The following is a 23,818-nucleotide window of genomic DNA, read 5'->3' as shown; positions in this document are numbered from 1 at the left end:
GAGGCGCAGTGAGCAGCAGTTGAGAGTTCGCCAGCCGCGTCGTTGCGCTACGCGAGAGAAGAGAGAGGCGGGTGGTTTTTTTTCCCTCTCGGAGAGGTGAGTCGCGAGTGCGGCCCAGGGTCTCCACCGAACGCGACGTGACGTCGCGACTCGTTTCTCCCCCGTCGAGTAGTCGAGGGAGCGGCGCCCGAGATCGTCCAGGACTCCGCGCTCCTCGCGGCGGCGTTCCTTTCGGTCCGAGAGGAGGCTAAGGAGGGAAAGATACCGTCGTACGTGTCGCGGGAGGGTATGCCGGACAGCGGGGCCGTCTACCAGCCGACCACCGTCGGCTACACGTACGACAGCGGCGGCGACGGCAGCGGCGGCGGCGGCGGCGGTGGTGGCGGCGCCGCCGGGCTCAGGCATGGCTTCTGGCGCGTCATGTCCAGGCACAAGCTCAGCTCCAGGAAGTGGCTCGAGTGGACGCTGCTGTCGGTCGCGCTCTGCTTCTTCGTCGCCGGCCTCACGACGATGTCGGTCAGCCTCGTCTCCTGCGACGATCCTGCACCGGAGGTACAAAAATCGTGATTCTCGCACCGTAAACCCTGTAAACGTATAGAACGTTTGTGATTTGTGAGCTTTTCCAAGCTCGTATTTCATATTTGGCTTGAACGAAGCGTATTTCGTTCTTTTTTTGTATAGACTTTTCCTTCTGAGATGTTTAAAAATCTTCCCCGATTGTGCTAATGAAATACATAAATTTGCCTATAAAGATTAAAACAAAACTTCAGTACAAAAGGATTATTGAGCATTGTCGTTATTTTTCTTGGAGCTCTGTTACTGGGCCTCAACTCTATTTTATTTACTTTAGATATACTTTAATAATTGATACCGAACGATGTGACAACTACAGGTGAAGCCAGAAGGACAATCGACGACGGCTCCGGACGTACAGCAACACGTGGAAAATACGGGAAAAAGTTCTATAGCGTTGGGCGCTGGGATAATGCTGGTCGGCGTATTGCTCGGCTTTGTTTGGACATGGCTTAGCTTCTTCCACCACAACAAATCGCCGAGGAACGGCATGACGAGTAGCAGTGGTCAGGTAAGCAAACGGGTCTCCAGCCGTTAACAAATGTTTTTACGTCTAATTTTATTTTACCGGAAGCCATCCGCTCTCTGGTACGTTTTCGTACATTTATTTCTTTATCTTATGTACGCGTTGCTATGAGGAAAGATGTTGGGCGGTTTGAATCCATCGACTGACTTGCTGGTGGGTTCCACTTCGCAGTACGGGCCAGTACTCACAGAGGTGCCAAGCCAGCTGAAGATAAAGCAAGCCAACGCGCACGACATGCCGGCCATACCGCTTTCCGACCAAGAGGAGGAAATGCACACGCTAATGCATCAGGACTCGGCGAGCCCGCCGTCGGTGTCCGTTGGATCTAACGCCATCGCTAATCAAATCCCAGGTTGAGTAAAAAATCGATCGCTCCCGTACGCGCGTACAAGCGCACGTGTAACAACGGACATAGCTTTCGTTTTATAAATTTTCTAACATATTCCAAAAGTTTTTATTATCGTTTTGATTACGGTTTTGCAAGGGTTTCATTTAAAACTCGGAAAGTCACGGCATTTATGCCTGATTCATTGACACGGATCTTGTGATTCAGAAATTTTATTCCCACTTTTTGTATAGTTTATAGAAATTTTTATTTAGACTTAGGCACAAGTGCGACTTGAGAGATCTCGTTTTATAGTACATTTAAGGTGTTATAGTACTTATTATTTTTTTTTTTTTTTTCACTTTTGCTTGTGTGCATTCCTTCACTCCGTCCACTATCGTCATTAATATGTTAAGTAAGCATTGAATCCAGATAGAAAAAAAATGCAATATGCGTTATGACAATGCGTCTCGTAAGTTTGATAACAATCCTGATATCGAACTGAATTTACTAAATTATACAAAATATCTTTTAATTTACATTTATATTATTAAATAATTATACGTTTCACACGCATATACGCTTTATGCAAGTTTTGCATGCGTCTAGGCAAATCCTAAATCATTTTGCCTTGATTTAATATTAATATGCTCATGATATCGGTACGCATACCCTAATATCTAAGTACCAAATCTCTAAATTAGTAGTAACAATAGCAATTATTATTGACAATATATATTGTAAATTAAATGCATATTGGTACGTATATCAATTAAGTCGGTAATTATTACTGTAATTAGAATACAAAACGATTATGTATATATTAATGTAATGTGTATATATGAAACACATCTCTGAAACGAAACGATTACAGTTTTAGAAGACGCTTGATTTGAAAATGTTCATGACGTACTTAAGCTGCAATAAGGCACAAGCATGCCATAATGCACAACTTTTTCACTTCCGTTTATCTTACGTTTTTATTTTTAATTTGTGACATACACGATCATAATTTTATATCGCACATGATACTATTATAAGTTAATCTTATACAATAGATATATTTGCTTTAATTGGATATCTATTTGCACACTTTTCATGATTTTATACAATCACTTTAATTGATCTCTCATGTAGACGTAGAGTATAAATGTAGAGTCCATCCTGTAAGATATTTTTAACGGAATATACAACGTTACTTCCGAGGATGGTACATAACATTGTATAAAACACTGATTTTTGAGATAATTTTTATATGTCTGTCGTTTCTCGCTGAAACGATGCGTTCAGTCTTGTGCGATGAGAATTTTAGAGGAACCATCAAAGGACGGCCTGTAAGTTTGTCTGAATTCAATGCTGTTACGGATCAATCACACGTATAATAGCTTCATTTTTTTCTTTTTTACATTTACGTGAGAGCCTTATTATACCTGTGTTATTGACTTGTATACTAATTTATGTAAATGTTCTGGAATGTGTGAGACGAATAAACATTAAAAAAAAACATAACACGACTTTTTTCTCCTTTCTGATCGTTAAAATATTAATTATCGTGATATCGTGTATAAATTAGCCAAAGAATCTGTTATTAAAAGAATATTCAATGATCTTGAGATTCAACACTCTATACCTATAATGTATCAAGTTCTTCATACTTTTCATATCTCTCATAACATGTAGAGCATATATCTAATTATTTAAACAGTTAAAAATTAAATAAACGTTCGTACCATTTTTTAATAATACACTGTTGTTTAATTCTTAGCTTATGGCAACTTTGACCAAGCTCTAGTTAACTTGATCAGTTATTAATTTAAATTGCAAAATTTTCGACTATATTATTTGTTGTTTCTCTGATCTGATTTTTCTTTCCGTGCGTCAAACAAAAAATTAATAATTCTATTCATGTTAAAAAGATATTGCAGAAGTTAACTTGATAAATTAATCAACGTAGGTACATACAATTGTTTACAGCAGGATTTCTAACTACAATTTGTCATTTCTAGGTCTCCTTTCCATGTACCAGATAATTAGGTGATGAAAAATTAATAATTCTATCCATGCTGTCACAGATAGATCAAAGAACCTATAGTTTGTAAAAAGGAACACAGATACCATCATTTCCGTACGTCATCAGGTTATATAGTTAGAAGCTTTTTTATTTATGTGTCTGTGTGTGATTAATGCAATTACACGTATTAATCGTAATGACACACAACACAGTAAATATACGTTTATACAACAATTTTATTCGTACTCTATCTCAGGTAAAAATAACTGTGAAAAAATACACATCTTTCAATTTATTTGCTTTTATGACACATGCCTGACTAACGTTATAAAATATTAAGTATTTTACAAAATAAAATGTTTGCTATAATTTGTAACAATTCTATCACTTTTTCTGGTATAATTTTAATACCGCGATAATTTTTATTTTATTAAAACACGTTAGCGTTACTCAGAAAGTAACAATTCGCTACTTTTTGTAATGTTAAAGTAAGATATTGGAATTTTTACTACATTATTAATAAAAACTTAAAACTCTGAACTAGTCTTTATATAGCAATTAAAGGCTTCTCCTCTATATTAAACTTATATAATTCTTCTTGTCTGAAATTTGACGAAAGCAAGAAGGGGAGTTTTAAAATCCAGTGCAACAAAAAAAAAAGAATCGCCTATAATTGCCAATTCAATTTTCTATAATCTACGATTCGAATAAATAAAGCGCGTTACTTTTCTCAAGCCAGTTTAATATTTCACAAAGTTATTGATGCTTTTCACACACTTATCTTCGATTCCAGCAAAATGCGCCCAGATAAATGATACTGGATACACCGATAAAAATCAGGGTTTTTTTCGTCATAAGGAATACCGATAACGCATGACGCGATAAAATCTGCATCAGCAAGACGCATCGTTGCCTCGGGAAGAAAGCGAGTCGCGTAAAAGCGTTATCGTTCAATATTTTGAGAACGGCTGACCCGTCGAGGATAAAAGATACGACCCGGTTGCGCGAGGTTAACGCATTTGACATTTCTATATCAGCTGTCGCGCTCAATATGGCTGCTCGCGCAAGACGCGCTTTCCTCCGCAACGCTGGAGAGACGCCTACATCAGGACGATTGGGACGTGAACGTGGTTGAACGCGATCGAGGGACTCCTCCATACTGCGAATCGCGAGGATATCCCGGCGAGAGGATATTCGCGATGGCGGGCAACGACGTAGTGCTGGAGGGATTTATATGCCCTATATGCATGACCGATTTCAAGGCGCCCAATCACCTGACCAAACACTTCGAGGAGGTTCACAACGACGATCCGGAGATCCTGAGATCGCTGAAAGGTACGTACGCGCGTGCACGTACCTCTCGACAACGTGACCTCGGACAAGCGGAACGAGAGCTCGCGGATTTCTAGCGGCCGCCTTCATCGGTGTTAAGTTCACTGTGCAGATGTACGGAACGAATTGTCGGAATATCGATTTTTATTTTAGATCTGTTTGGCAAAGCCAAGAAGAAGATCTTGAAGCAGGACGATATCCCGGAGGCGTTTCCAAGCGCGATACCGCAGGACAAGAGACGGAGTCCTGAGATCAATTGGGGACCACAAGAAATAGGTATCGCTGTGGTACTTGTACAGGCCAAGAAACTAGTTTTCATGAGAAAAAGTTTTCTTATCAAAGTTCCCAAACAGTCAGATTTAGCTCTTCAGTTTCCTAAAATCAGTATTTGGAAATTGCGTGCAGCATTTGCAAGTGGCGAGATATACGCGATTGAATTTAATTTATCGTAATCGATTTCTGAAAACTATTCCAGGTGCAATTACATCTCACACAAAGTATTTTAAGGGTGTGAGAAACGCTCGGCTAGAGAGATACGCGTATGAAACAAATAAGCTTCTCATAAGGCTAGACAAACTATTAAATAACTTACCGTCTGACCCTGTCGATAGAAAAGGTGAGAAAATTTATATAAATTCAACTTATCGAATCTACTAATATATCCCACTTGTATCTTGCTTGTACAATTGAGGCGTGACGTAAATGAAATTTTTCAACAGCTCACGAACGCACCATTGTACCGTGGATCGATGAAAAGGATGTGAAATTGTGTCCTAATTGTGCTAAGAGCTTTCATCTGGCAAGACGAAAACATCACTGTAGATTATGTGGGGCGGTTATGTGCCATAATTGTACAGTATTTTTGTCCCTGATCGATGCACGTATGTAACACGTGTAACATTATCATCTACGAAATGATTTAAATGCATTCCTAACATGACACTTGGCCAAAATGTTTTTTTTTTTACAGGAAAAATGACTAGTCCTGTATCGATACAAGATGATTCCGCTCTGTCTCCTACGTCGGAACGAGCATTCACCGAGAGGGTAACACGTGCGGGTATTGGTCTCACAAAATTAGCGCGTTCACCTTCCAACGGTAGCCTGAACAGCGTTCTATCGCTGGTCAATGATCCGGCTAGCGGTGAACAGCATTTTAGAGTTTGTACTCACTGCATAAACTTGCTCGATGCAAGGGAGATGCAGAAAGCGAAGCAATTCGACAAACCGATCATTTGCGAATTCTACGAGAAAATGAGGGAATACATGAACGAAGCGTCGCAGTATTTAGCGATGTACAACAAAATGTGGGAATCGTTGAAGTATGTCAACTTATATTTAAGATAATCTATCTTTATCTGCACAATATAATATACTGCATTAAAAAAATACACCGAGCGATTACCTTCATGTGTAACTTATCAGTTATAAAACCTAGTATCTCGAAGGAACTTATATTAGAATGCTTATAAAACTGTTTTAGAGAAGGCGAGACTATATACGGTTTAGAAGATGCTCAATCGTTACGGGTCAAACTGGCAAAGTTGGGGGAAAACATCGATGCGACCAGTAAAAGAATTCTAGTCCATGGCGTGAAGAAAGGTACGGAGGATTCGCAGGAGGCATTGGGACAAGAATTGAGGCTATATCAGATGGTTAGAACATCGGCAATGATATTTCTGAAAGAGGAGTTGTTAGCTCTACAGCCCTTGCCCTCGGTAGAAGAATATGCAGCTTTACAAGAGGAACGTCAGAAAAGGATAGAGGCCCGAATAGCGTACGAGCGGCAATTGGAGGAAGAACAACGAGAGAAACCGAAAGAACAGCGCAAGAAAGATACATGGAATTTAGACAGCAGTCCATCTTTGAAAACCAGTCAGGTAACATATACTAACAAATTAGTGGATAATTGAGGACACAAATTCCAAATTATAGTCAGATCTAATGTCAGAGTCACACAAAAAACTTAATATCCGACCCAGTCTTTATTTTATGCTCTTAGCTTCTTTTACGTAGTATAATTATTAATTAATATCTGATATTTTTCAAAATACAAGATATCTATTTCTTACTAAAAAAGATAAATTTGCATAGGCTAAGATTTCGTTGTCAAATTATCGATTAATCATTTGTTGATTCATTCAAGTTTCGTTATAACAGTTTTCAAATTTTTAGGCACAAGCGATGGTGACTCAATCTCAAGGCTGGGGTCCGTCTCATATTACACCCATCATGTCTTCCTCCATGGATCCAATAATTGAACAAATGAGCAATCTTCGCGCGTACATTAAACAAGCCCGCGACGATTGCAAGTACGACGAGGTCGCAACGCTAGAGAACAATCTTCGAGAACTTCAAAGTGCCTACTTTGCTATGACACAAAGTAATAGTAATGACGGGTAGACATATTCGAATAACACATTTCTTACACTTTGGCATGTAAAATGTTGAATTCTTCTACAGTGTGTTACCTATTAATTTGCAAAGTATTTAATAAAAATCTTCTCGAAACAAAATCTTAGAGCACGCATTATATAATGAATAAATACTCAAATATAATTAAATATATAAGAATATAATCTGCAAGATATTTCGATATAAAGATTCCTTATACATCATGTTCCTTCTAGTTTTCGTATTCATCAAAATTACTTGTTTTCCCATACTTATAATTAAATTTTGAGAAATCTACTACACACACACACACACACATTAATTATTTTCTTTAAAACTTGCAAATTTTGCAAAAATATGAGTTTTTGTTCTCATAATGTTACAAATTTATTTGTGCAAATACTCGCAAAAAAAAAATTAACTTTTTTGTTACACTTTTGACAATTTATTAATGCATAGAGAAATACATTTTATTTGAGTGGAATAAATCGTGAAGAATGAGTGGCACCAATACCAGGTCTACCGTGTTTAACAGGTTTGTACGTAACGGAGAATTCTCCAAGATAATGGCCAATCATTTCTGGTTTGATTTCAACCTGGTTAAAGGTCTTGCCATTATATACGCCAACAATCGAGCCAACCATTTCTGGAACGATAATCATATTACGCAAGTGCGTCTTGACAATCTCAGGCTTTTCGTTAGGTGGAGTCTCCTTCTTTGCCTTGCGTAGCTTCTTGACAAGAGCCATGGATTTTCTTTTCAGACCGTGAGAGAAGCGCCTACGTGCTCTCGCATGCATCAAATCCATCAGCTGTTCACTGGAAAAAATTTGTCAAAATGATAACTTTTCCTTTATCATTTCTCCATGTTCGAACAATTTAAAGGATGTATCATAAATATAAGCTGTTTACGTAAAATAAATAAATCTTGTTCTATCTCGAACTTGTGTGTGTGTTAAAAGAAACTTAAGAATGTAGATTGCAAGACTATTTATTGGAAGGTTAAAAAATTGTTATATAGGTTATGTTCTGACAATCAATATTACTTTGGCATGTCCAGGAGTTGGTCGAGATCGACCCCCCGGAAGGTAAACTTCCTGAAGGTCCTCTTCTTCTTCTGAGTTTCATCCGTCTATGAAGAATACAGAGAAAAAAATAATAATTTAATATTCGTTAGATGCGTGTGTGATAAGCCCATGTGGTACTTAAATATTATTTTACCGATATATTTAAAGAATCAAGTAAACCGTATAATTCGTGCAATTACGCTTCGCATAATCGATGTGTGAGAATTTCTCGGATTTAATTTATTAAATTACAAAAACCTACCTCAGCCATTTCTACGCTTTATACGGAGAAGAGACTCACGCCAAAGAACAACAATAAAGAACGAAAGAACAGATTTCTCCAGCGGAATAGCGGAAAGTGTGCACTGTGCAGGAGCTGTTAGGAACAAAAATATCACTAGCTAAAAAACTTTAGACAACAAACTCTACTATTGGACGTCGGGATGTGGTATAAAGGTAAGGGTGCATCCCCATGATGGAGGAAGAAATAGCGGAACGGAATTAAAACGGAAACACTCTGATTGGCTAATATCCCTATCTAGACAGCCTCAACCTGGAGATTAGCCAATAAGAGTAATTCCGTTTTCTGTTCCGCTATTTGGGCGAGTTTTTAACTCGCCCTTTCTTTCTCCCATGAGGATACAGGCCAAGAGCCTTCTTCACGATTTAAAATAAAAATTAAACTTAAAATCACAGATCTTTCACAAATATAAGAATTTCCGTTTTTTTTTTAATGCAATAATAATCTTATTCTATTCAATGCAAGCTCTAGGCAAATATACAACTAATTGCAGAGATCTCTGGAGATTTCTTTTTCCTCCGTTTTCCTGGGGTTCGATTCTGTATCTTGGGACGAGGTGAAAATTACAAAAGTGAGGAAATTCACTAGAGAATCTACAATTTCATTTGTCGAAATCTAGTAAATCCCATTTACGCGAAGGAATTATCGTAAGTTATATAAGTATAGGGACTCTAGAGTCCTTTCTTATTAAATGCCGGCTCCAGGGGGTGTCAAATCTTGACTGTTCATAGGCAATCTATGTCTACTAGGTCTATGGACCGGATGGTGACTGTCACTAGCGCCACGCGGACATTAGGCGATCCACGAACATTCCTGTATGGAGGAGGAGGCGGATAAGGAGTTACATCTGTGTTTGTTCAATCACCACTTTTTCTCTCTCTTTCTCTAATCGAAGTTTTTATATATTTTGTACAAGAATGTAAGTTCGACATTATGAATACTGACATTTTATCACTTAGGATATAATTGAAAAAATAAGCGACGAATATATCGGATCGCTTAAATATGCTTCAAAAAGTGACAAAAATACAACGAGTAAGCAAATCTTATTTTCGAACAGAGTTTTACTATTTCATGTATATTGTTAAACAAACTTGATGTTCACCGAAGTGTTTGTACACAGAATCATCATTGATGTCGTCGAATTTTCGAATACCAGCACTTACCACCGAAGTATCATTTAGAAATGCCAATGGGATACAGTTAACACTGGAAGAGAAAGCAAGCACGAATCTGTCAAATGCCAACATCATAAACTTTGCGTTGCGAAGCGGAAGGCATTTTAATGTCAGTCTGTGTTTAACGTTAGTCTGTGCAATTCTCTTTACATGGATTATATCGGGAGCTTCAGTTTCTCTCATCGTATCGGCGTGTATTCTGATACAGCAGTGTAAATCATTCGTCACCTCTATCAAGCAGGGTAAATTTTAAATTTTTAATAAAAAATGAAGTTTTTAACAGAAACCATTTTTTAAAGGGATAATATTGTGTTTGTTAATACATATATTGTCTTACAGATACGCTATTGGTTGTAGAATCAGTAGGTGTACATATCGAAAGTAAGAGAGGATTTGGCATTTTTACATCGACAGAATTTTTACCATGGGACATAGTGGAAGATGTATTTATTAATGAAGTCATAAAAGGAGTAAGTTCATATATCTGCGTTTGTATGCACTGTAGAGAGAAAATAATTCAAACTTCTAAAATGATTGTTTTTAGCAAAGGGTGCTTTATTGTCTTGCGTTTATCGTGAAAGGATCAGTCGGTAGGCAGGACTTGAGATTAGTTCCAGTGTTCCAAGATCTATTGCCTGAAAGAAAATGCCTGGAATATATGTACGAACGCTTAGCCAATTTGATTGGCTCGAACAAGAGAAAGAGTCTCTGTTAACCATTCCTGGCTCTTATTGGCTGTGTCACAAAAAGAACATATACAAGTTTATCTTTAGATACCACCGTACAATGAAGTAAGAAAATTTGGTATCGCCTTACTGTTAATTTTCGAAAACTTCACTTACATGTATTTTCAGAAACACCATGCAATTTTCATACGGACGAGAATTATTAAAAATTATTAGAAGAATCATAAAGTGTCATCCAACGCAAGGTCAACAATTTGGCACGCAACACCTTCTTGTTACTTACAGTATCCTTTTCTTATTGTTATTGATATTTCTTTCTAGATAAGTAAGACTTTTTAAAAAGAATAAATTCCTTTACTCTAACACTATTTTTTAATTAATGCAGACTGTACATCTTGGACTCGTCAAGACAAAATGTTTGCAATAATGAAATTCCAGCAGCGAACTAATGCTGCGGCGTTTTCACACGCATTTGTATTAACTATAAGAACTTTGTCGTCAACGGAAAACTCGTTATTTGATTTAAAATATCCCATTGTTAAAGAAGCTGACGCCGGTACCACATTTAAAGATTTGAATGCCTCTTTGGATACTGAAGAGAAAATGATCAATACCGCAATATCCACCACTGACAAAGTACCTTCAAGTAATGCTGCAATATGTCAAATTAAAAAAATAGATCAAATTTCAAAATATAATGCTTTCGAGGATGTATTGGATCAAGCTTTGAAAACAACAATCGATTCTTTTCAAGATGACGACATAAGGGACTCTGCAATCTTTCGTGAAAATCTGGATGAGAGAATTGGAAGTGGCGCAACTACAGCTGAAATGCGTCTTGTTGATAAACATAATACAGAATGTCATAATAATATACAAGAAAGTAAGTCTATAAACTGTATTACTGAAAGATGTGAGAAAAACATAGAACAATGTTCCACTGAGTGCATACAAGAACAATCTTTAAGAGCAAAGAAGACAGATGAAATTGAAATTGAAAAGGCACATGGAATAGAAGAGGTGAAAGAAACAGAATTGGTAGAAATACAGAAACAAAATCAACATGTACAAGATGTTCAGAAATACAAAATATCTTCTTTGTTAAAACCTTCTCTTACAGAAATAACAAAAGGTAGTGATGAGTTAGACAGTTTAGATGACAAGGGTGAAAATATTGTAGATTCTAGTAATGTACTAACGTATCAATCTTTCATTGAGAAAGAGATACAGGGTGCAAAACCTAACTTGATTATGGATCAACCGGTACAAAAGAATCTGCAGACTGAGATAAAGGATATAAATAAAGATATAAATAAAGATTGTGTTCAAAAAGTGATTAAAGGGAACAACAAGTCTGTACACACAAAACAAAAAGAGATTTGCAATGAGATGGCAAACTTAGAAGTCCAAGAGAATGATAGGCAACATACTAAAACTACAATGAATATTGACGATAAACAATCAGAAGATAATGTGCACAGTAGTAAGTCGTACAAAATTCGTAAACAAAAAAGCAGAGAGTCCGAGAGAAAAACCATACCCGACAAGGTTTTGCGTTCCTCTAATATTACCGATTTAGTGATGGAGGGCCTAATGTTTACCATACGACAAGATCAGGATAGCGTAGCCGTCATTGAACAAAAGACCAAATTAGAAGTGGATGAAGTCTTGGAAAATTCGGAGAAAGTTGAAACGAAAGCTGGAGAAAAATGTTTATTAAATTCAAGCTTACTGAGGTTGGAGAACTTAGTAACCATGATCGACTCTCCACGCAATAGAGACAAACAGCATAAAAATCAGCAAGCAATCAGCAACGGTGCAAATCTATCGTCGTTTAATGCTTTTCCTAGTGACGCTGTACATAATGTAAATACTAATTATGTAGATATAGGAATGGACAAATCAAGTGTTTCTAATTATGATAGGCATAATGCGATGAATCATTTAAATCTGTATCAGCCACAATGGCAGCATCAATGCGTCCCCTTTAACATTAAGAATAATAGCGATAGTTGCTCGGCAGGAATATCGACAGAAAAACGCGAACAATTAATGGAGTGGCAAGACGATGACAATGGACAGGACAAAAATTATAAAAATAACACCGAAATGAGAAAACAAGAAGACGATATTATTCCCGAGATTTCATCATTTAAGAAAATAAATGCAGAACTGCGAGATACAAATTTACTGATCAGAAATATCGAAGAGATAGACAAACGTGATAAATTAACGGATGGACATAATTCCGCGCTATATTCCTCATTAAATCCAAATGGAATGTCTACGAAAACAACTTCTGTAATCTCTAAAGAATCTAATTTGATTAACTTATTTCAACAGGGGGCAAACGTACCCAGGATAGTTTCGGACAAGGCTATCACCACTAAGCAAATGCCACCTGCCTTGCAGAAGGCCCTGCGACACACATGTAGAGCACGTAGGTTTTCGTCAACAATCGGCAGTGGAATGTTGCAGCAGGACGAACAGAAAATGCAACACATGGCATTGGCAGGGGACACAATTTCCGAAGCGGATGTCTTGTTAGAGGATAAATATACGGATCCTAATGTAGCGAATAACTCATTGTCTATCAAATTAGCAATTGATTCTGAAAGACTAAAGCGCGACAACGAGAAATCTCATGTAACGATCGATAAGGATGTTCCAGAGACTAGTAGAGATACACGCGTGAAGAATTCAAAGGGAAAAAACGAGACTCGTCGCACTTTACGAAGGAGTTCGTCATCAAAGCACGGTTCGCCAAGAAAATTACAGGATATCACAGAGGAATTTTATTACGACCTATTGCATGTACATAACAAAGACAATGCCATTCGACAGAGATGCCTCAGGCAAAAACAAAGGTCTTTGAACAATCTCGACGACATTAAAAGTGGCGGTAAAGTGCGTATAGAAATGTTAAAGTTTATTCAGGACATCACGGAGGGTGCTAGAGTGGTGGTGAGACGGCTGAATATAGACAATAAACCCAATTAGAGCAAAATTCTATTTCAATTTAACAATGTGCGCTCATTAAAAAACGCCGATCTATGTATAAGGAAATAGCTTTATCACACTCGCACTCACATACACTTTATTGTACGTTACATAAATACTACATATTCTCTAAATCATGATAAATAGGTAACATAACTTCAGATCACACTTAATATCTTACTCTTATCTTAATCCTTATAGAATTGATTAATAAACATGCGGTTGCCATTAGTACGAATTGTACACAAGTTCTTATCAAGGACTCTATTATTTTAATTTTTTCAAGAAACGGGTGTTTAAAGAAAAATGTTTTTTTCAAATTTTTATTTATTGTTGTCACGATTCTTTCATTAATAAAGATATAATAAAATTAATATTTGGAATATTGGTTGAAGAAGATTTATTAACAAAGTGATGTAAATGCTATTCCTAAGCATTGTTTCTATGAGAGGACAGTATGTATTTCTTTTAGAGTTAAAATTTGATATTTCGTTATTTTTTTTTTACAGCAGTCTGTCAGTATACTCATGCATTTTAATTCATATGACCATTTCATTCAATATTTAAGAAATTAATAAAATTGGGAAATAAGAATAATGTAAAGAATAAGGAATTAATTTCGACATATAGAAAGTTATGTTTTAATTTATAAATATGTTTTTATATTAATATAAATATATTTACGTTTGTCATGTGTTCAAATATCAAAATTTGTTGTAATAATTGAAAAAATTATCGATATGGAGATTAATCGGGTCTGAAATTAGATTCGATTAATCGAATCTAAAAGCATTGAAAAACTAATCAATTTCATTAAAAAAAGCATCAAGCGTTGATCGGCTTTTGTATAGCTCTATTTGTGATAGCACAATTGTTGCTTGAAACCCAAAAATTGTTTACACGATATTAATTTGAAACGAGATAAATATATATTCGGGTGCTGGGAAAAAGGAGAGAGAGAGAGAGAGAGAAAGGAGAGAGACACAAGAGAAAGTACAGATTCTGAGTGCAAAAGGTGCAAGTACATGAAAATTAACAGCGGGAGAAGTGTTGATATTCGCATGGAGTAATGTTAGTAATGTGCGAGAATCGACAGTTTTCCGAAATAAGTATTACGTGCTACCCTTTAATGCAATATGGATAACATCACGGATTTTCACAATATCACGGACATCGTGAGTATAAAAAACGGTGCATTTTCTTAAGCGACTTTAATCGCGCGAGGATGCACGTTCGACAATGTGAGGTTAAGTTAGGTTAGGTTGTAACATTAGATTCTAATTCTATGTGTATGAAAAGCACAAATACTCTACTTTTTAAATATTTTTTAAACATTTCTCCTAATCCGAATTGTCAAGCTTGTAAAGCATATAAATTGTCCCTCAAAACTTTTTCAACGGCCGGAAAGCTTTCGCGATCACGCTGACGTGCCGGTAGCGTGGTCGTTTTGTAGATTTGCTTTTTTTGCAAATTTAGCTGAATATCACGTATTCCTCATCTTTTTTTTTCTTTTTCCTTAGTGTCTAATTGTATTTATTTTTTTTTTGAAGTGCAGAAAGTGCAACATAATTCTGTCGGAAAGAAATTGATTTTATACTACTTACTGAGAAAAATCAATGGTGATTATAATTATTATTACTGTTTTCTTGTCCTTATCTTTCGCTTTATTTTTATGTCGATTAAAGTACAAGCGTATTAAAAAACGTTTATGTACATACTATGGGATTCCTGTGTTTTCCGGGCTATTTTTGCAACTTTTTTTTTCAATCCTTTGAGGGACATGATTTAATCAAGAAATGATTTTCAGGAAGACGATTATAAGATAAAGAGAGAAAAAGATTCAATTTCTTTATTGAAACAGAAAATGTGTAAGACGCAGTAAGTGTTTCCTGTGTTTTTTTTATTAGATTAATTTTGATACGCTATCAATATATGTGATACAAATATCATGAAGAAGTTTAATAGAATTTTTATCTATTTCAGTGATTTAATTAAGCAGTATGCTAGAAATATGAAGCAAATTGATGATTTGAAATCAGATTTGGAAAATGCAAAGAAGGACAAAAAACACATGATAACAAATTATGGAACTTCTCTGCACAAAATAAGGGAGTTGGAACTTGTAAATAATATAATATTCTAGATTATTTATTTATTATTAGTATACTTTTAAATTATTTATAAAATAATATAATAATGGCCTTCTGTAAATACAAAAGAATTGCAACTTTTCAAGCTGATATTTAGAAACATGCAAAATTATAAAACAGAGTATTGACGCGTTTTCTATTTGTGGCACGTATTAAAAATTTTGTTATGTTTATTCACGATTTGAATTCTAAAGTAGTCAATTTTGATAATCATGTTTAATATTGATGATTATTTAAGTTCAGCTCTCGGAAAATCCTATGATCTTGTTAGATCACATTAATGAAGTTCACTGTGCTTTTGACAAGCAAACATGCTAAGTACTAAAAAAGGAGAGAAAAAGAAACAGGTTCATAGGTTCTATTAAATAAATTTCATCAGATAAAATCACAGAGTGATAACTTATTAAGAGGTGACGCTTGCAAAATCATTTTTGGGATATTGCGATAATGAAATTTTTTATGTATGACTAAGCAAGTTTCGGTGACTATTGGCTTGAAAGGTTAATTGTTTCTATTGTTTTTGTTAGCTGAATTTTGTCTGGAAAAATCATTTTATACGTACCGGCGAGCGCAGATTTTAGTACTATACAAAATTTACAATGAACAGATATATATGTTTGTAACATATGTATAGTTATTTATAGCATTAATTTTGGTTCCTTTTTTTAATTCTTTGTAAATAAATGTTAGCTATAATATCAGACTGGTAGAGATTAAAAATATGAATGTTATATTAGTGTATAATTATATCGCTTTATATATCTGCGCTTGTTTGCTCATACTGACTGCTCATATTGACGTGAATGTCTCTGATTAGATTTTTCTATAAGCGAATCATTTTTTATTTTATTTATTGTCGTGTTTTATATGTTGGCAATAATATTTTTAAAAATTCAGAAAATTGGAGAAGACAAAAAAAGAGACGAAAAAAGAGAACAAGAGTTAGAAAACAAGATAAATGAATATGAGATAAAAACAGCTGCAGATAAACAGACTATACTACAATTAGAATGTAAAATAAAACAGCTGGAGGACGAATGTTCTGCTAAAGTTATGGAATACGAGCTGCAAAAGTCAATTTTTGAAGGTACCGACCAAATAAATATTTCTTTCGTACATTTATTATTATTATTTATTATTTGATAAATACAGAATATTAAATTTGTTCATTTACGTTTAAAGATAAAATTCATTCTTTCTTTACAGACAAAATTAAAGATTTAGAACATGAATATAAAAAGTCAAAAGCAATATCCATACCCAAGAAAAAGGAGAAAAAGATAATTTCTACAGACTCTGATATACCTAAACCAAGTATAGGTAAGTACAAAACTAAAAGCAAATGTTTTCTCTATTCTGTTATATTTTTACTATGTGAAGTAATATTCCCAGGTACAAAATCAACTTCAGATATCGGTATTAATGTATCATTGGGCGATAACGAATTGAGCGTGAAACGCAAAGTTCAAGACAAAAGCATTTTGACTGACGAATTTTATAACATAAAAGACGATCCACATCCATTGTTTTGTGCAAAATGTGAAGCTCATTTGTCCCCGGATTTAACTCCTGAAAAGATATGCAAAACCATGAGCACATTCCCAGAATTAATTGAGAGAGATTTGTCTCCTCTATCGAAAAAGATTTTTTCGCCGCTGTGTTCATTACCCAGTAAGTAGCAATGATTCTATATAATGCATTGTCATATTACTCATCTATATATATATATATATATATATATATATATATATATATATATAATACATTAAAATATATTTCTACATGTATATTCTCTTATATTATATCTATGTTACATTATTTACATATATTGCATTACATTATTTTATATATATATATATATATATATATATATAATATCTTGTTTATATTTTTAAAAATCTTTAGGTACGTACCCAGACTCTACAAATAGAATGAATGAAGACGCTCTCTCTAGAACATCTGTGCCACGACCCAGTTCATACAGTTCATATAGCGATTCAATAGTTGACAATTCAAAATTTCAATCAGAACAGTCATCCACGATGGCGCAAATTTGTGAAAATGTTGAATTAAGCAATATGGACATTTTACATATACCAATTGAAGCCAGTTCACCCAATAATCTCGGCTCAATTCCTACAACACTTACTTTACCTCAAAATAGTAATTATGCAAGGGAAAATTTCTGTTCTGACGATTTACTAGTCAAACACTCTTCCTCTATTAAAGAAATGGAGAAAAAAATTCAGTTATTAGAAAGTAGAGTGAAGAAGTTTCGAAGACTGAAGGAGAAAGCTTGTTGTCGTTGCAGTAAAAATTGTAAGGATGATATCTCATTAAACACGAATCTGATATCTATAATCTGTAAAAGTATGGCAGAATATTACGATGAGAAAAAAGAGGCGTGTTCTAGAAACAAACGAAATATCGATTCGGAACCGTGTACCTGTAGTATGAAAAAGGCAAAGCTGAATAGGAGACAACAACTGCACAAAAGTAATGCATGCAAAAACACGTGTTTGTGCAAAATTGAAAATCGCGATGAAAAGTATCAACTACGAGATACGTTTTGTAATAACACTGAGAATGCTGCGAAGACGATTGATATTTCACAATGTGAGCATACGTTGTCTGTACATAAAAATAATTTACTTTCGGATACATCCAATACGTCTCTTAACGACACTGATGAATTTGACAAAAGAGAGTTGGTTTCTCATGAAAAAAGTACATTGCATTCAACAGAAATTGCATCTGTCGAAGATAGTTTAACATCATATTTAAGTGCCGATGAATCTGTGAACGACAATTCCTTAGATAAAGATAATGTAGAAGCTATGGATGTGGATAATAAAACAGGAACTGAAACGATATTATTTAGCGATGAAAATTACACCGATCATACTTATAGCAGAATCGTTGAAATTAATGCAGAAGAAAATGAAATGAGAAATAAGGTTGATGAAATATACGCAAGTGTGGACAATCTTTTAAACAAAGATGATTTAAAAACTATCGGCATGGATAATCAAACGAAAACTGGAACGATATTTTTATCTAACGCTAAACATTCCACTTATCATGCTGCTGGCAAAATTGTCGATATTAATGCAGAAAAAAATAAAATAAAAAATAAGGGCCAATATATACATATAAAAGATAAGGTTGGCGAAATACACGCAAGCAATAATCTTTTAAACAAAGATAATATAAAAGCTAGCGATATAGATAATCAAACGAAAACTGGAACGATATTCGTATCTAAGAATGAAAATTCTACTGATCATGCTGATGGCAAAATCGTCGATATCAATGCAGAAAGAAATAAAATAAATAAGGGCCAAAATATACATAAGGATAAGTTTGGCGAAATATACGCGAGTGATAATCTCTTAAGCAAAGATAATATAGAAGCTATGGATAACCAAACAATAACCGAAAGAACATCCTTATCTAAAGACGAAAATTTTATTAATAACCATGCCGATAGCAAAATTATTGATATTAATGCAGAGGAAAATAAAATGAAGAGAAAAAATATACAAAAAGGTAAAGTTATCGATATTAAGGAAAATCGCCTATTAAAGAAAATTCGAAACTTGAAAAGAAAAACGCGAGCCAGTTTGCCTACAAATAAGCATGAGAATATTGAATCATATTCCGATCATAGCTTTGAGTACAATAATTTGGCGAAAAAATCGCGAATTGAAAATGAGGAGGGGAGTGGCGGTCGCTCATTAGAAAATAGTATAAATGATTTAAAGAAGAAATTGAATACACGAATAGAGTCCATAAATAAACAAGAAGACAATAAATTATGCTCTGACGATTATGAACCGGTGAAAAAATTACGAATTGCACATACTCCAAAAACGTCAGTTTCTCAATTGAGCATCAACGAAAATAATATTACACATAGCACAATAAGAAATATAGCTAGCTTAATGACTCAAAAAAGTAATGGAATTCCACAACTAGGTATTCGGAAAAGTAATTTATTAACTAAAAGCAAAAAAAGTCGTACAATAAATGAGAAATGTGATGAGAAAAACGTCAAATGTAATGACGTCTTGATTAAAGATACAAACAACAGAAGTATCTCAATGGATAGAGTAATAGGAGAGACATCGAACAACAATGGCGAGCCGAACGTATTACATAATAATATCGCAAACGATTCGGACGATTTAGAATCAGTTCCATTGATATTGCGACTCAAAGTCCTGTCAAACTCCAGTATCCTCCGTAAAAAAGATAGGCTTACCAAAGCATTGAAAACAAATAAAAATAAAAAAGAGATAACGCCGACCGCTAATGAAGATTTGGAAACACTTGGAAATAAGAGTCATGACGATCACAAAATATCAAAGGATGTGATTTCGAATGGCGAGTCGTCAGTTCTACACGACCGATCAAACGTGTCGGAAGCAATGCAACAAATTAAAAAAGAGATAACGCCGACCGCTTATGAAGATTTGGAAACGCTTGGAAATAAGAGTCATGACGATCACAAAATATCAAAGGATTTGATTTCGAATGGCGAGTCGTCAGTTCTACACGACCGATTAAACGTGTCGGAAGCAATGCGAAAAATTAAAAAAGAGATAACGCCGACCGCTTATGAAGATTTGGAAACGCTTGGAAATAAGAGTCATGACGATTACAAAATATCAAAGGATGTGATTTCGAAATGCGAGTCGTCAGTTCTACACGACCGATCAAACTTGTTGGAAGCAACGCGAAATAAAAATCATAATAATAGCAATGTATCTGACGGAGCTACTGAAGTTCTACGTTCACCATCACTAAGAGATAGTGGTATCATTGTTGATTATACAAATGATACGAATAGCACGAAAGAATCTCTCGATCAAATAAAGGAAGAAACATGCGTTAATAATGAAACAAATGGAGATAAAGAAATAAAATTTATCGATGCCACTCATGAAGTCGAGGAGAAACTCCAAACGCCAAAGTTACAATTAATTAAATATATTAGCCAGAAACGTGTCAAAAAATACAAGATGACACGTGCACAAATAGAAGGCGTTATTAAAATAACAGGTACGTAACAAAAATATGACTTAAAGAAGTAGTACTCAAAACGCATGAAAGAGCAAGTATTTTTTTTTTAATAAAAATACATATTGACTTGACAAAAATAATTTTTGAATGTTTCTTGGTTGATTTTCTTTGAAGCAACGGTTGCTATATATGTATATTTACATTTATCTCTAAATTGTCTAACGGTCTATATTTTAGATTCATATAATAGACTTTTAATACATGTAAATAATTGATAAACATGTACATAAAGTTTTATAAAGAGAGATCAATATGTATTTTTTTAAAAAAGTTTAAAAAGAAACGCTTAAATTTAAATGCTTTCTCCTAAAATACCCCTTTAATTGCTGAACAAGATTACTAATATAATTCTATATATGTTTTAGAACAATTTGTTAAAAAGCAACTACGAAGACTTGTAAACAGTGCCTGGGAAGAGGCTATACATGACGATATAATAAAAAAATTAGGAAGTACATGCGGACCTCGTATCATAGCCAAGTTAGTATGACATTTTGTGATCTATTAAATATGCAAATGTTCAGACGAAATTGTATATATATTTAATTATGTTAAATATGATAGAAATATTATATTGCGTAAATTAGTAACATATATACAGAAAGAACCTAAAATTAAGTGGCAGTATTTTATATATATATTTAATAAATAAAAACAAAGAAAATTTTTATATAAACAAAAAACTCTAAAATCTTTAGATTTTCCATTATTACAACTTTAATTTTCTAATTCTAGTTATACAAAGAATAATATTCCAAAATAATGCATTTTGTAGAAATTGGCTGTTTAGATTGAATACTACTGTATTTCTGATATAGCATCGATATGTCTGATGTTCTAATGAAATAAGAAGCTTGAAATAAGATAGCAATAGTAGAAAATTTAAAGATTTTAGGATTTTTTTTTTTATAAATGAAATATATATTTAAAATATTGAGGCTTATTTCAGATATACCTTGTATAAACGATTGAAAAAGAAAAGCTTTTTGTGGACTAAATATAATATATATTTTACATACATATAATATATATGTATATATTACATATATATCTATAAAAAATATATAATAAATATATATACAATGAATTATAATATATAACATATGAATTAATATAATGTAATATAATATGTGTTATGTATGTATTAGATATCCGCCATTTAAAAAATTTAATTAAGTTAGAAGTTTGCTTGTTAAAAAAAAAGAGACAAGAAAATAATATTTCTCTTGTGATCATTTTAGATGCATAGTAGAGTTTTTATTGGAGGAGGTCGATCATGATGAACCTCTGGATAAGTCATTTACTCCTCCGGCACCATTGATGACAAAATTTGAACAGAAGATCATAACGTTATTGATCGATTTGGAGGTGTCGAAACCGTCGGTGATTTATTTCGTACAAGCTGCCATCGAATACAATCTGTTTAGACTTATCAACGATTCTATGATGAAGGTTTATATTTTATTTGTCTAATATAATATAACAAATTAAATTAGGTTGTTACAATAGCAAAGCGATACTTTCGATTCACAAATTAATGTTAACACTTTCGCACATGTAGATCCTCCCAGTTAACTTGCTCACGCGGATTTATGTCGTCCTGTCACGTCTTCAGAAGGACAGAGAAAAAGTACGCATGATGTGCTGCAATGCTCTCTATTGCATGGGTCTCAAGTCAATAGGTGTTTTGTATACAGTATTAACGTGCTGGCCTGAAGTTCTTCCAAACGCCGAGGCTAACAAAGGTATCGTACATGCTAAGATGCAAGAAAAACTATTTCTTGTCGAGAGAAATAATGATAAATTTTGATTCACATCACTGAGCAGTGATGAATATTTTCGGCTCTGATCATTGAAATCTCTATGCACAAAATTACATCACTTGTGATACAAGATGTAAATTTATTCTTATAAATGTCGAATTCTTACAGGAATATTACCGAAGTGTATAGCCTTTCTCATCAGCTCGCTGCAAATTGAAAATCCTTATTCAGCTCAGAAGCCGTCAGTACAGAAATTAAACATATTAAAAGACTACCTATCAAGATTTTATAAATATAATTTTAGCGAAGAAACAACAAGTGATATTGTTAAGGAACTTATAACTACTCTTAAAGGTAAGAACATTTTTCGCGTCACGTTTCTCTACGGAATTATATTAATTAATTGCAAATTATATTTTATTATGTTTAGCTGAACGAGTCGATGGCTTAGATACGGCTATTATACTTGTTGCGAAGAAAGGAGGCTCGTCTTGGACATATAAAAATATTATTGAATCTTCTCTATTGCCAATGATCATAAGAAATGAGCATCCCTGTATATATAGTGCATTTTCTTTACTCGGTACACTTATTTTTTTCGTTAATTGTACTACTTTTTGACGAAAGAATACTAATGCATCTCACTGATATTATATTATATATTTACAGGAAGGCTTCTGCGCGCATTTACATCAGAAAATGAAGACGATGCCGTGAAGATTAGTGAGATTAGTGAACAGCTCTGTGACCTCATCAAATCTGGCCAAGGTGATACCTTCGTTTTGTATGAAAAGCTAGTTTTCATTACGCAACATAACGTGTGTGTGTGGTATAATATACATATGTGATTTGATTCATTTTTAAACAGGTTCACACGATCAACAAGAGGGCATAATATCTGCATTGCTCAGCCTTTCCAGACAAAAATTCAACGTTGTCGCGCCGTGTGTGTTAAAATGGGAGCCGAATAAACCGTTAAGGCCAATTGTTAACACGCAGTTACAAGCGTTTATAAAAGCACGTAATTCGAAGTTTTGGAATAATTACTTATAGGTCTTTCATAACCTGAACCAAAACGCTAAATAAACATCCAGAATGAAACATGAGATGTCGATTGAATTTAACAAATGTAACATATATCTTTTGATCATTGTGTAATCTGCTAACAGAAAATCAAGCAGAATTACAATAAGAAATGAAGTATCAATGTTTAAAAATTTTCGATATAATCCAATTCATGTATTATATTGTTTTAGGTTTTAGCAGAATTATAGTTTACATGATGTATAATTTTACGATTTACAATAATTTGTTGATAAACGTTCGATTCATAAAAATCTAATTGATTTTTTTTAATTCTATTAATTCACATATTAATATATATTTATTGTTAAAATGTGAATTAATCTTTTTTCTTTTAAACGCTA

General features: G+C 34.2%; 5 protein-coding genes across 8 annotated transcripts; 4 read left to right on the top strand and 1 right to left on the bottom strand.

Moving 5' to 3' along the window:
• Positions 1-10: 10 nt before the first annotated feature.
• LOC139811696 (uncharacterized) lies at positions 11-2,439 on the top strand. Of its 2 annotated transcripts, none has more exons than XM_071776044.1 (3): positions 11-552; positions 893-1,084; positions 1,271-2,439. In XM_071776044.1, the coding sequence occupies exons 1-3, from the start codon at positions 289-291 to the stop codon at positions 1,454-1,456; spliced, it is 642 nt and encodes a 213-aa protein (XP_071632145.1). In that variant the 5' UTR covers positions 11-288; the 3' UTR covers positions 1,457-2,439. The 2 variants fall into 2 exon arrangements, with proteins under 2 accessions (XP_071632145.1, XP_071632144.1); XM_071776043.1 differs by having other exon boundaries at positions 1,217-2,439.
• Positions 2,440-3,943: 1,504 nt separating this feature from the next.
• Rbsn-5 (Rabenosyn-5) lies at positions 3,944-7,346 on the top strand. Its single transcript, XM_071776038.1, has 7 exons — positions 3,944-4,770; positions 4,921-5,043; positions 5,243-5,383; positions 5,487-5,648; positions 5,738-6,089; positions 6,251-6,647; positions 6,943-7,346. Exons 1-7 carry the CDS (start codon positions 4,635-4,637, stop codon positions 7,168-7,170), a joined length of 1,539 nt encoding a protein of 512 aa, XP_071632139.1. The 5' UTR covers positions 3,944-4,634; the 3' UTR covers positions 7,171-7,346.
• A 237-nt stretch (positions 7,347-7,583) lies between these two features.
• On the bottom strand, positions 7,584-8,630 carry Rps15 (ribosomal protein S15). Its single transcript, XM_071776047.1, has 3 exons — positions 8,491-8,630; positions 8,208-8,293; positions 7,584-7,980 (listed from the first exon to the last, which is right to left on the bottom strand). The coding sequence occupies exons 1-3, from the start codon at positions 8,497-8,499 to the stop codon at positions 7,632-7,634; spliced, it is 444 nt and encodes a 147-aa protein (XP_071632148.1). The 5' UTR covers positions 8,500-8,630; the 3' UTR covers positions 7,584-7,631.
• A 689-nt stretch (positions 8,631-9,319) lies between these two features.
• LOC139811960 (uncharacterized) lies at positions 9,320-13,767 on the top strand. Its single transcript, XM_071776498.1, has 6 exons — positions 9,320-9,564; positions 9,653-9,949; positions 10,047-10,177; positions 10,252-10,498; positions 10,562-10,677; positions 10,779-13,767. Exons 4-6 carry the CDS (start codon positions 10,353-10,355, stop codon positions 13,391-13,393), a joined length of 2,877 nt encoding a protein of 958 aa, XP_071632599.1. The 5' UTR covers positions 9,320-9,564; positions 9,653-9,949; positions 10,047-10,177; positions 10,252-10,352; the 3' UTR covers positions 13,394-13,767.
• A 614-nt stretch (positions 13,768-14,381) lies between these two features.
• On the top strand, positions 14,382-23,497 carry LOC139811958 (uncharacterized). Of its 3 annotated transcripts, none has more exons than XM_071776495.1 (15): positions 14,389-14,568; positions 14,949-15,012; positions 15,201-15,271; positions 15,377-15,515; positions 16,441-16,630; positions 16,750-16,863; positions 16,936-17,214; positions 17,449-20,607; positions 20,994-21,108; positions 21,870-22,080; positions 22,190-22,373; positions 22,560-22,745; positions 22,822-22,974; positions 23,061-23,159; positions 23,260-23,497. In XM_071776495.1, the coding sequence occupies exons 2-15, from the start codon at positions 15,010-15,012 to the stop codon at positions 23,442-23,444; spliced, it is 5,088 nt and encodes a 1,695-aa protein (XP_071632596.1). In that variant the 5' UTR covers positions 14,389-14,568; positions 14,949-15,009; the 3' UTR covers positions 23,445-23,497. The 3 variants fall into 3 exon arrangements, with proteins under 3 accessions (XP_071632595.1, XP_071632596.1, XP_071632597.1); XM_071776496.1 differs by having other exon boundaries at positions 14,944-15,012; XM_071776494.1 differs by lacking the exon at positions 14,949-15,012 and having other exon boundaries at positions 14,382-14,568.
• Positions 23,498-23,818: the final 321 nt, after the last annotated feature.

Source organism: Temnothorax longispinosus, chromosome 4 (assembly GCF_030848805.1).
Source record: "Temnothorax longispinosus isolate EJ_2023e chromosome 4, Tlon_JGU_v1, whole genome shotgun sequence".
Lineage (NCBI taxonomy): Eukaryota > Metazoa > Arthropoda > Insecta > Hymenoptera > Formicidae > Temnothorax > Temnothorax longispinosus.
This window is presented reverse-complemented; position numbering and strand designations above follow the sequence as displayed.